Source organism: Phocoena sinus, chromosome 1 (genome assembly GCF_008692025.1).
Source record: "Phocoena sinus isolate mPhoSin1 chromosome 1, mPhoSin1.pri, whole genome shotgun sequence".
Taxonomy (NCBI): Eukaryota; Metazoa; Chordata; class Mammalia; order Artiodactyla; family Phocoenidae; genus Phocoena; species Phocoena sinus.
This window is the reverse complement of record NC_045763.1, coordinates 139,339,604-139,351,764: the sequence shown is the minus strand read 5'-3', so window position 1 is coordinate 139,351,764 and position 12,161 is coordinate 139,339,604. Positions and strand designations below refer to the sequence as shown.

Sequence of the window (12,161 nt, the reverse complement as noted above, 5' to 3'; positions counted from 1 at the left end):
AAAAAAGAAGCAATCTATACACAGATCTGGTTGGAGAGAACATGGTTTAATTAAAGGCAAAGCTGAATTCAGCAGCTGCAGGTCTTGCACAGACAGACCAAAACAAAAAACAAAAACAAAAAAGTAAACACAAAAGAAAGTTTACTACACAAAACCAGTTTCTGATGTAGATTCTCCTCTCCCTCCTCGTTACTCCACACTGAGGATGATAAGGCGAGGAACCCCGCCCCAAGAGTCAGAAAACATTCCAAACACCAAATTCTCATGCAGAAATGGGGCTGTAGATGGGACGTGGGCACTACGTGGGACCGAGACGGTGAACCTGGTGAGCTTGTCAAGGGCGCAAGAATCCGTGACAGTTCAAACACTGGAATGTTGCAGCTGCCTGAATGCAGAGCTCAAACACACAGAGTGGGTAAAGGCAGCAGGGAAGGAGGCTTGGGACAGAGGGAAGGGGAGAAAGGTGGACACGGGGAAGGGGCTGGAGAGAAGCACAAAAGGTTTCATATTGCCATTGGGTGGGGGACTTCACCCTTTGGGACCTTTCAAAAAAATAAAACAAAACAAAAAAAACCCCAAACACCATGTCAAACTAAAAGAGCAATAATGTAAGCATACAGGACTCCAACCACTGTCTCGGAAGAGCAATGAGCATGAATCTCACCCCTTTTCATTGCTGGGGTTGCCCAGACTCCAGTGACGACCGGGGCTCCTGGATGTGCTTTGCTCTGCAGCTGTTTTCCAGCTCTTAAGTCCCACGCTAGCTCCACACACTCACACGCATCACCCCTCCCCTCTGGGGGAGCAGACGGGCATGTGCGCGCACACACGCACACTCACACACACACACACACACACACACACACAAAGGAGAGCTCTCCCAGAAAATAAACCCTACTGCTAGCACAGCAATTGGACATTTAGATTGTTTCCATAATTTCCCCTTAAAATATTACTTTTCCAGGAAATGACTATCAGTAATGCCGTCCTTCTGTTTCTACACAAGAAAATTTTCAGTCCTCTTTCCTTCTAATAAATATCAAATAAAAGTTTATCTTCCGTCCTTTCGCCTTTTCCAGAATGGACTTCCTTGTGTTTTCTTCTCTGCGTGACGCACACGTGTCCGCGTTGCCTTGAATTTCACTCTGAAAGTGGAGGCTGGGAGACTGCAGCCGGGCAGGGGCCTGGCCCCTCGGTGGGCTATGCAGACGCCGCTGCTGCTGCTTCCTTCTTCTCCAGACTGTCTTTTGGGCCCCAGCTGCTGGACCCCATGCTGTTGCTTCTTGGCGAGATGTTGTGCATGTTAGGAATAATAACGATTACTAGCACACAGCACAGGGTAGAAAAGGGGTGGAGGTAGGGACAGGAGGAGGTGGGTGGTAAGTAGGGTGGGGGCACAAAAACCAACCAAACAAAAAGTAACCACACTGAAAGCTTCTACCTATTAAAATGCGTCAGGCCATGAATGGACTAGCCTGCCTTCTGTGGGACTGCCTGCTCTGCTACCGTAAAATGTACAGGAATCAAAAACGTTAATTTAAAATCCTACAGCAGTTTGTCTGCAAGTCCAGCCCAGCACCACCACCCACGCTGCATCCTCGATTGGGGCTCAAGCACCTACAGAGTGAAGGGCATTTCCTGCTGGAGTCTCCAGGCCAGAGGAGGGCCCACCAGAACCTTCTGAGTGAAAGTTGAGGCCTTGTCCTCTCCCTTATGGAACATTTCCGCTGGCTGAAGAGGTCAGTTTCCCCATCCTGTCACCACCAACCTCTCACAGGAGCAGTGCACGGGGCTTTCTTTGCTACACACTGTCTAGAAGAAGCACATCCGTGTATGGAAGAATTCAATGTGATATCTTACTACTGAGAGTAATAACAATAATAAAAGATGTTCAGGAATAATTTCAACTACATTCTCAGTCAGCAAAGCAATCATTAATGGATTCCTATTTTACTCCCCAAAGAGGAAAAAAAGGACTGAGATGTTCCCATTGGCTTCTCCCATCTGCCTTCCCTTCTCAGCTTTCACTTCCCATGTGGCTGGGGACATGCACGATGGAGAAGGTGAAAGGCGGTGATATCAGGTAACTGAGTGAGACAAACAGCAGTTCCTCTCTCCCTCCGGAAGGCCCCGGGGGGACGGAGAGTTCCTGATGGTTTTTTCTTTTTGCTGCACTGCAGACATTTCGTGCACACTCAGCGGGCTGGTGGAACACTTACACCCTCTCAACAGCGAGAAACAGAAAAGAGGGCTGCCACCTGCAGGGGACTGTGTGGGCCAGTCCTGCAAACCCAACATGCCATGGTTTATGGAGCCTTCATTCCCAGGGTTGCCACTCTGGCCTCAGTGTGGAGGGTTCATGGTGCCTTGTCCCCGCTGCTGTTTCTGCTTCTGCTGCATTAACAGCTGCTCCAAAGCGGAAGGTCCAGGATGCATCATGGAACTGGACCAGATAGACTGAAAAACAGCCCAGAGCTTGTCAGCAGAGGTCAAATGCCTGGTTGTCTTTAAGGGATTTGTTTTTCAATCCCAGCCAAACATAAAGGCATGTATGCCCCAAGATTCCCAAACCCTAAAAAACCCCAGCTATTAGAAAAAGTTGCTGTAAGACCAGGTCTTCAAGACAGGTTAGTTCCCATTAAGATCATTTTAAACCAGAAAAGGTGAAAGTATGTTTTATATAAAGTCTTTTTGCTAAAACTCAGCTCCATGTGAGACCAGAGCATTTACCAGAAAGGTTTCAGGCAAACAAAACATTTCTGAAATTAGATGCCCTTCTTTGACTTGTTTAGAAAAGGCTTAAATGAAATATTCCAAGGTGAGTCCGAATTTTCTTAATCTTAGAATCCAACTAAGACCTTCATGTCTGTCCCCCTGAGAATACTGCTTTATCACTAGTGAATTCACAAATTAAAAAAAAAAAGTCCTATTCAAGAATCTTATAAGGCAGACCATGCTTCTAGGACTTTGCTAGATATGTGCTATGAATCAATCCTAAGGGCCTTAGGAATAAGATTAGCCATTTATGTGAATGAAAGCAGAGACATCTCTTGCGGTTCTTGCTCCTGATCCACTCACCTTTAGGCTTTCCATGAGGACAGCAGAAGAATCCTCCATGGATGGGCCATGGCCTGTCCAGGAGCCACTTGAAGTGCTGGCCTGATGCCAACTGCTCTCAGAGGATGATGTTGCTGAGAGATAATCAATGCCAAACCCACCCATGGCTAGGAATGAAGAGATAAGAACAATTCAAGATCTTGTTCTATCATTGCGAAATGCCAAAAGCTAGCGAAGGGTAGAGTAAGTTCTTTCACTTTCGCTAAGCAATGAAGTCTGGATCTCACCTGGCTTATCAGTTTTCCACCGATCTGCCGTTCTCCTATCCCTGTTATCTGGAGTCCCAATGGGTCCAAAATTGGAGAATGGGACAGAATTGTGGTTGTGTGTCGGAGGCGAGCTTGGCAGGCTGCTTGGGTTGGAGGAATGAGGAGACTGGCTGGCTGGTGTTGAATGATCTATGAAATAACAGCAACGCAGGGCATTGAACAAAGATGTTTCACAAACATGCCAAGAATGAAAGTTTCCTGTAGGTCTGATCACTTAAATTCTGTTAACAATAGTCACAGGGTTTCAGGAGAGGCAAATAAAGGCCCCAAAAGGGATCCTGCCAAATGCACTGGTCTGTCCTGCTGTGCATGCCTAAGGCACATTCCTTGCCTTACAACTAAAACAGTACACAGTTTTGTCAAATAAATGCATTCTTTTGGTGTGCCTCTTTCAGATAAGTATAACTGCTCTTCTCTATCAGAACAGAATTGCCTAACCTTAAAAATTACTATTAACTCTGTATTTTTAAAAGTGCAACTTTTCCTGCAAAGAACGAATATCTACAAATAAAACTAAAAAACAGCTGCAAACCTTAAGTTAAAACTCGTATTTTTCTCCCTTACAATTCTGCTCATTACTGAGGATGTAAAACAGCTTTTTAGTGTCATTTATCATATGAACCAGTGCATCAGGCTTTTTTTCCTATTTTCCTTCAGAAGTTACTTTAAAAACAAACAAACAACAACAAAATACAAACAAAAACCACCAAGACACAATCATACTATCTCTTAATCAACTTGAGCGTACGGGAAATGCAAGGTCTATAATTTAAAGACTAGTCAATACCTGAACTGGCAGGAAGTGATGGAGACCATGGAGTCCCTTCAAAAAGGGAGTACAATGATGTTTCCTGGGGGGCCATTGAGGGATTAAGTTCTGCCTTAGAGCTGGTTGTCAGGTTTTTCCCATATACCTCGTTGAACACACTGTTATTTGGGTATCTTTCCTGAAAGACAATGACCACCAAGTTAACAAACTCACGCCAAAGAAAGAGATTTAAGAAAATGCAGTGTTCATGCTCATGGATGCTTATCTTAAGCCTTTCTTTGCAAGACAAACTTTTGAAGGCTTACTTCTGTTTCTTTCAGCTTTCCCGTTTAATTCATTTGCCTTTTATTTTCCCTCACCCTTTATTTTGCTCTATGTAAACCACCTGGGTTAGAAAGTATGAATAATTTACTTGCTGAACAACAGAGCCCCAGAGACTTTAACATTAATGAGAAGTTAAACAATTCAAACTTATACAAGTCTCTAGTGTACCCTAATCAAAGGGGGGTGGGGAATAAAATCAAATACCTGGAAAACACCAATATATGGAAGAGAAAGAAAGAGAAAAACAGACATATTGAAATAGAACGGGAAAGAAAATACTAGCCCACAATAAAAGCACAAAGCAGGATGCTTCACTGTTTACGCACCTGATTGAGAGAGAATCCGGTGAGCGACAGGAAAGAGGATGAATGTGACATGAGCTCTGAGGGCTTCTCCAATAAGGATTTCTTCACAGTCCCGGAAAAAAAGGTAGTTAAATTATGCCTTCCATTTTCTTAATATTAAGATACCATGCAACCAAAAGACCACAGTTTAAGCATACTTGTACTCACCTATCTTGTACAATTTAAAGCTTAGAAGATATAAATTCAAATCCGTGAATACCATGACACCAGATAAGTGCCAGTTGTCACAGGAGAGACAGAGCCCTCCTGATCAGCACCTCTAATCTAGCGCAGAGATCCTGGCAGGGACCCTGGAAACTGGCAGTTTGGAGCGTTCACTAGGCAAGAACCTCAGGAATCCCTTTGTCAACAGTTGCATTTGAAATACTCTCAAAACAAGAAGGGGAACTGATCTGGCACTGTTTTCTCCCTAAAATTTTAAAACACTGACATTCCTGACTTTTAAAAAGCCTTTATATCCATTTGACAACTGGTTTTGTTAGCATGGTTCCTAACAACTCTATTTGTGGTACATATTAAAATAGTTGCTGAAGTCAAGCTTACATGTATTGGCCCTAAGAAAGTTATTAGGGAAAAAAAAGCTGAATCTCTGATGCTCACTGTCACTGAACTGTTGGTCAACAAAGCATTTATTAAACACCTGCTACATGCAAGGCACTTTCACACACATCATTAACGATGTTAAATATAAGAAGGGCTACCGTAAGGTTTTTTTAAACATGAAAAAAAATCCACTAAAAGGCCCCCCTCTGCTTGTTCCACCATCAGCTTCATTTCCGACGGAAGGGGCAAGCACAACAGGAACTAAGAGATTAGGAAACTAGTGTACAGAGACGTGCTCCCCTGCCTGTCCCTCAAGCCACCCCAGCAAAAAAAAAGCAGCAAGAAAGGCAAACACACAGAGGCAACAGTTTAGTATCTGGACATTCAACAACCTCTAGGCACTGCCATTGCACTACGCCTGTTCAAGTGTCTTGGGGATCTTTTATTTCTGCTAATTTTAGTGGGGGAAGTGAGAGGTCTCTGTGGCCACTCACTCAGGAAAATTCTTAAGGGAACTTCAAGTGCCAGGGATGGCAGTGTGTCACGAGAGCCATTAAGCAGCTTTCAGTTCTCCTAATACTAAAATCAATGCACTTTAATCTTACGAATGTCTTCTTGCCCCGCGTTTATGGGAAAGAAACAGCGAGAAAGTGGAACTCAAGAATTGTTTTCTGTTTTATTAAGATGGCATGAAGGGAGTGGGGGAAAGACCTCATAGCACACATCTTTCTTACAGTCCCCCCACCTTAGTAAACTATCTAAACAATAGCAATCTTTGAAATGCACACTGGGTTACAGAAGGTTATTTTTAAAAGATACCACTAATCAATTCTTAGACTTTATTTTATGTCATTCTAGTTATTTATCACTGTGTTCACTCACTTATGGTACTCCAACTATGTTTATAAATAGAGGCCTTTTCATTTGCACTCATTCTGCTTATGAATCTGGCTCTGAATTTAGATCAGGGCTCTTAGTTAACCAAACAGAAAAGAACCACATACTGTTCGGTACAATCAATCTAGAATTTTTTTATTCAGTAAAACATCTAGAACATTATTTCATTTCATATTTTGAATACATGAGGAAAAATCTCACTGCTCCTAAACAAGATTAAATGACACCTAAAACTCCTGGGTCCAGGTGGAAGTGATACCTGAAAAGTAAGTTAACTGGCCAGCATCACATTCTGTGTGTGACCAGCCCTGCAGGATGCTTTCTGGATAACATGTAACAAAGCTATAACTATAAGATTTGGGGAAACTATGGAATCAGACATGTTTTGCTATGTTCTACTACCATTTGAAGGTTAGTTTGGGCAATCAGGAAATAAGTTTTAAAATTCTATAAAAAAGGAAAGCCCTAGAAAGAAGAAACCACCTATGCCAAGTACTGCAAAATCTCAGAAAAGAAGTTGAGGTTAGAGCAAGAAGAATTATGTAAAAATACATACAAAGAGGCTTCGTCCAGGAAGAGAGGCGAGAGGCCCCAGCAGAGCTGGGTAAAGATCAGGAGGGTTAGAAAAAATCAGCTCTTCCTCTTCCTCCAAGGCAGCCAGACTCTTTAACAGGTCCGGAGGAAGTAGAGGGGAGCCCTTGGGGTCCTAGTGACAGAAAGGATCACAGTGAGATGCAATAAGGGATGACAAAAGCACAAAGGAGTAGTGGCATGATTGCGGGGGTGAAGGCAACTAAAGTCAAGGAGGAAGAAGTAAGGAATAGTGAGACAGTATTATGCAAAGAGGAAAAGGCTCTGAAACACCAAAGCAAAGTGACACAAGAACAATGGTAGAGAAAGATCGAAACAACAGAAAGAAGCAAAAGTAGTGACAGAGCAGAACATAAAAGGTTAATGTGGGAAGTGAGTAAAACAATGCAACGGAGCAAAGTGATTAGCCTATCTTGTGCTAACAAACAGAGAAACAGCTTTTTTAAAAGTTACAAAAACATACCCGTTTCTCAAGAATAAAAAGCGCAAGTACAGGGGACTCCACCATCAAAGATAACTGGCTTTGTTCCTCTCAGAAAACAATTTGTTTAAATACGCAATAAACCTATTTTTAAACTTAGATGATTCAGCCCAACTGAGAGGAGCTTTGTCTCAGAATTCTCTAACATGCTGTGTTAGAGATTTCTGCACATGATTTCTCTGCCAGACCATCACAGGCCAAAATCAGGAACAGAATTCTTCAGCTCCCCCAAATCAAGCATACTGTGCAACTGTAAAGAGGAGACCAAAAGCTGCACCCATTTACTCGGCAGCATTCTGCGGCACTAATGAAGCAGAGTGACCTTTATAAACACCTACTTGAGAAATTTAAAGGACATGCATCCCCAGACCTAACTCTGAAGTGCCTGGTGATAGGAAAGGACACACACCTCAAATGGCATCCTGGGCACAGGATCCTGCTCTGGACGGAAGACTCCCGGTGACCGTTTGCCCCTGCGGTCCATGTTGGCTTGCTGTGCCATTACAGCTCTGCTATCAGCCATGCTGTAGGAAGAATCCCAGTAGAATTCTGGGATCTTGACTTCTGAGGAATTATGGTTATATGGCTCCATGGGAAAAGGCTTCATTTTTTTCTCTAGAGGCTGCTGCTGCATTACAGGAGGTTGCAATGACGGCTCAAACAGTTTTATGGGGTCTTGGGTTTGAAGGTAGTAGGGCTGTTTCACAGGCATGATTTTCCCTAATGGGCCTTGAACCTGAGGGGGATTCCACAGCTGTTTGGAGGCATCTGCCTGTTGATACTAAAAAAGAGATGCCTGTCACCAAGATGAGGATAAAATGCAATGTTACTTACACTCAGTACTCAGGAATCACAGAATGAATCTGAGAGATTTTACCACCAACAAAACTCTAGACAATGCAGTTTTGTTTACTCTTTAAGTTTTTCAATACACAGAGCTTTCTGGGAACAGATTAAGGGCACTGAACTCATGTTCTCTTTCAGTTCCATTATTTAAGAGGTTTAACAAATGAGGGTGTGAGTGTGGGTGGGCGTGCACACATTTCTCCTTCTGCTTCAAGTGCTGTGGGATGACAAATTATTTAAGACTGGTATCATTAACACCTCATCAAGATTATGATACTATTTCCCTTCTGTAGTTTAGGTTCAAATAGAGGAAATTATTTACAGAAAATCCTTTTCTATAAAGCTCATAAGTAGTAGCAGCAAAGAATGGTAGTTAAGATCTATTGTCTTTTACAAAAGTAAAAGGGAGAACACCTGAACTTTCCTAAACAGCAAAGAGAAGACTTACGTGTTCCCATAATCATTACAAGTCTAAGCAAGAAGTAGCTGAATGCCTAACTAGTATTTTTAATTAGCCAAACAGAATAATTTCAACTTTCCCCTCTCCTTACTTCAGCTGGATAGTACACACAACTGTAAATTACCTGCTGGAATCCAGAGTGGTGAGGAGGGCTTTTCCCCAAAGCCGGCACAGCTTTTGTAGGGGATTGTTGCTGCTGAGCTAGAGCCTGAACCTGCAACTGGCTTGTAGACTGTGCTGTTGGCTGAGCTGGTAAAGATGTAAGGGGTTGCTGGGAAGGTGGCTGTGGTTGTTGAGGTCCCTGGTTCATCGGCCCTGGTCCAGAGGGCCGTTGCTGGCTGTAAGGAATGTGGGACTGTTTCCCAGCTTGCACCTGGTTTCCTGCTGGAGAGTGAGCTGTAGGCTGAAGAAAGGTTCCCGGGACAGAAACACCAGCTGGGAAGGTGTAACCTGAGCCCATAGAAAATGCCACAGGAGGGGGGATAACATAGGTTGGGGGCGGGAACCCTTCAAAACAGAAGAACATAGCTTTAGTTCTAAGGAAACTTAGCAAAAGAAAGACAAAAAAATAGTATAGTCATTTTGGGCTGGGGTGGAGAAGAGGTCTTCTAATAAATTATAAAAGACAGGGATCAACCGTCAAGTAAGACTGATCAAGTGTCAATCTTTAACCTGATTTCAAGAATTAAATATAGACTATTGGCTGCTACTTCTATCCACGGAGGTAACTGGAGAATCCTAAAGGCAGTTTCTTAGATGTCATGGTTAGTGACAGGAATTCCTTCATAATAACAAGCATACACTTGTACATAAACTACAGAGAAATGGCTCAAAAAACAATTTCATAAACATTAGGGAAAAGAGGACTAACTCCCTTATACCTTTTAACATTATGGTTTAGTAATGTCACTCAAGAGTCTAAAATTTCTCAGTGGGTTATTAGAAACTCCTACACAGATGGAATTCAGCAGAAGAAACTACAAAACATATATTTTTACCTGGCCGGCTGGGAAGAGGAGGAAAGGCTCCAGGGTGATGAATGGGGATGAACTGGGAGTTACTTGCTTGACTTGGAGCTTGAGTTACAGGTGTTTTCCTGGCTTCAGACACTGGAGTCCTTCTTAATTCTGTCTGGGATTTTACCTATGACCAAGCAGAAGCAAAACTATCTATAATAATCTGAAACGCAAACATGTCAGAAAGCAGCACCTACTCTCAGAAAGTATTTAAACTCCTACTATGTCCCCCCCACCAAAAAGTATATGCTGCAGTTATTTCACTTCACCTAAATTAAAAATGGGAAAGTCAAATTATTTAATTGCCAAAAAAAGTTATAAGGGCTTAGTTTTACTTGTCTAATTATTTTGCTTTCACAATATCATAAAAGTACGAAATACAGAAAAGACCTGAGAATTCATTTGTTTTACAAACGAGACACCTGATGCCAACAGGTTTAAAAAGCTGCCTATGATCTTAAGCCACTGTTATGGGCCCCATGGCCCTGTATTCTCTTAATGTACATGAATTATGAATGAATAATGACCACTAATCCACAGATAAGACACTTTTGGCCCTCAGTTTAACTTCATCTGGGCAGCTTTAAGGGTATCAGTCAGGCATCCACCCTCTACCCTGCAACCCTACCACCCCCAGAATAAATAAGGATACTTTCAGCAGTAAGAAACAGGCCTGAGATCCTACACATGGAGCTGGAGAGAAGTAGATGCCATATGCACTGCTCAAGTAATGTAAAGATGAGTAAAGTGAGTAAAAATAGGTAGCATTTATAGAAAACTCAGGATGAGGTACAGAGGGCGGTGATACATTGACTACTGTCAGGTTTTCTTTAATCATCAATAGTCAGATTTAAAAAGGATGAGACCAGAAAAGAGATTTTATTTTCCATCTGGACCTTTTGGGGAGGCAGTTTCAGAGGATAGAGCCGGAGCAGGCAGGAAATGCTGAACTCTTTATCCCTAAAACACTGGTCCTGCGGCCTTATAATTCTTTCGTTTTCTTCCTTGCCCTTCCCCAACACCTCTCACTTTCTCTGTGCCTTTCCTCAATTTCTACCATGTTTTTCTCTGTTTCTTCCCCTATTATTAACCTTAAAACAGAACTACTATGTTCTTATTTCTCTCTTTCCCTGCAAAAAACTGTAAGGGAAATGCACTGCAGGTAATGTTTATTTGCAAGCAGACTTCAAAACTGTAAGATTCCTCATGCCTACTGTAAATAAATACATTTGCCAAAATGTGTTAATAATCAAATGGCTACAAACATTAGCGGTGTTAATAAAACCAGCACAGAGTAAAGACCCTTTTGTTTATATGAAATCATCTGTATCTCCCTGGAAAGGTGTGTGTGTGTGTGTGTGTGTGTGTGTGTGTGTGTGTGTGTGTGTGTGTGTGTTTAAAAGAAAAGTCACAAATAACTGAGCAGTGTTTATCCTTTCCCAGCAAGAGACTTGGGTTCTTGCTTTACAAATTCCCATGAGCCAGGATAACACTGAGGTTATATAATGCTACTAGCTGGGGCCAATATAAATGTCAAGGAAAATAGCCTCATCTTTCCCCAAGAATATATTTTATTTTGTATAGTGAATCTGAAAAACAAAAAACAGAAAACCACCGTGTAAGCCTTAATATACTTGGTTCTATGGGATCTATAAAAGAACCCAAATTTTCCACTATAGCATTAATAAATCACAATTATACCTTCCAAAGAAAATGTAAGTCTTTGTGAAATTGATAGCTCTGCAACTGGTTATTCCCAGCCACTTAAACTGGAGAGAACTGACAAAAATCAGGTTGAGATTTTTTTCACTCACATTACAATTCCTGAGAGTCGGTGGAGTACCCATCTACCATAGTTCTTTACATGACCTTACTATGCAGCCTTCTAAGAATGCATTGAAGCTTCCAGAATAGTCAATTCTCAAGGCTTTAGGAACAAAATGAAAAATCTTGCCTTTTGTGTGAGCCTTCCTCTACCTGCTTTATAGTTCAAATACAGCTTACCTGCACTGCCACATTCTGCTTTCCTGTTTCCTGTAACTTTTCTAAGGTGCATTTCTTGGTTTCTGTTTTCCTCTTGTTGTTGTCCTTCTTTCCATCATTCTTAGTTACAGTTATTCCTTTGCTATAGTCCCTTCTCACCTCTTTGGGAGGAAAACTTCTTCCTTGGTCTCTGTTCACTTCTCGTGGCTTAATGTTCTCTTTGAAGGTGACCACTGGTTTCTCTCCTGTGTCACAGTTGTTGCTTAGATTTCGGCCTGTAGACAGCACTGATTTCAGTCCTGGGTTCCCATCCACAGCCAGTGACTCTATGATGGTTGTTTCTTGCAGAATGAGGTTCTCTTTGGCTTCACTGGGGTCTTCCAGTATTAACTCTGGGATTTCTGTGATAAACAACAATTTCCCTACCTCATTTTCACACTGAATCAGCCTAAAAAAGTAAAAATAAATCCATATATGAAAAACACAAATCTAAAAGACAA

General features: G+C 42.1%; 1 protein-coding gene across 14 annotated transcripts in view; it reads right to left on the bottom strand.

Annotated features, from left to right (window-relative positions):
* Positions 1-25: 25 nt before the first annotated feature.
* SMG7 (SMG7 nonsense mediated mRNA decay factor) overlaps positions 26-12,161 on the bottom strand; it is a 68,242-nt gene continuing 56,106 nt past the window's right edge. For 4 of the 14 annotated variants that reach the window (XM_032632169.1, XM_032632121.1, XM_032632157.1 and 1 more), the window contains 10 exons: positions 11,821-12,109; positions 9,661-9,805; positions 8,787-9,169; positions 7,766-8,137; positions 6,841-6,990; positions 4,806-4,886; positions 4,174-4,333; positions 3,345-3,515; positions 3,079-3,224; positions 26-2,457 (listed from right to left, as the gene is read on the bottom strand). In XM_032632169.1, coding sequence (XP_032488060.1) covers positions 2,344-2,457; positions 3,079-3,224; positions 3,345-3,515; positions 4,174-4,333; positions 4,806-4,886; positions 6,841-6,990; positions 7,766-8,137; positions 8,787-9,169; positions 9,661-9,805; positions 11,821-12,109 — 2,011 coding nt within the window. In that variant the 3' untranslated portion in view covers positions 26-2,343. Of the gene's footprint in view, positions 2,458-3,078; positions 3,225-3,344; positions 3,516-4,173; positions 4,334-4,805; positions 4,887-6,840; positions 6,991-7,765; positions 8,138-8,786; positions 9,170-9,660; positions 9,806-11,682; positions 12,110-12,161 lie in introns of all 14 variants that reach the window. The other 10 variants (XM_032632068.1, XM_032632051.1, XM_032632058.1 and 7 more) reach the window with 5 other exon arrangements.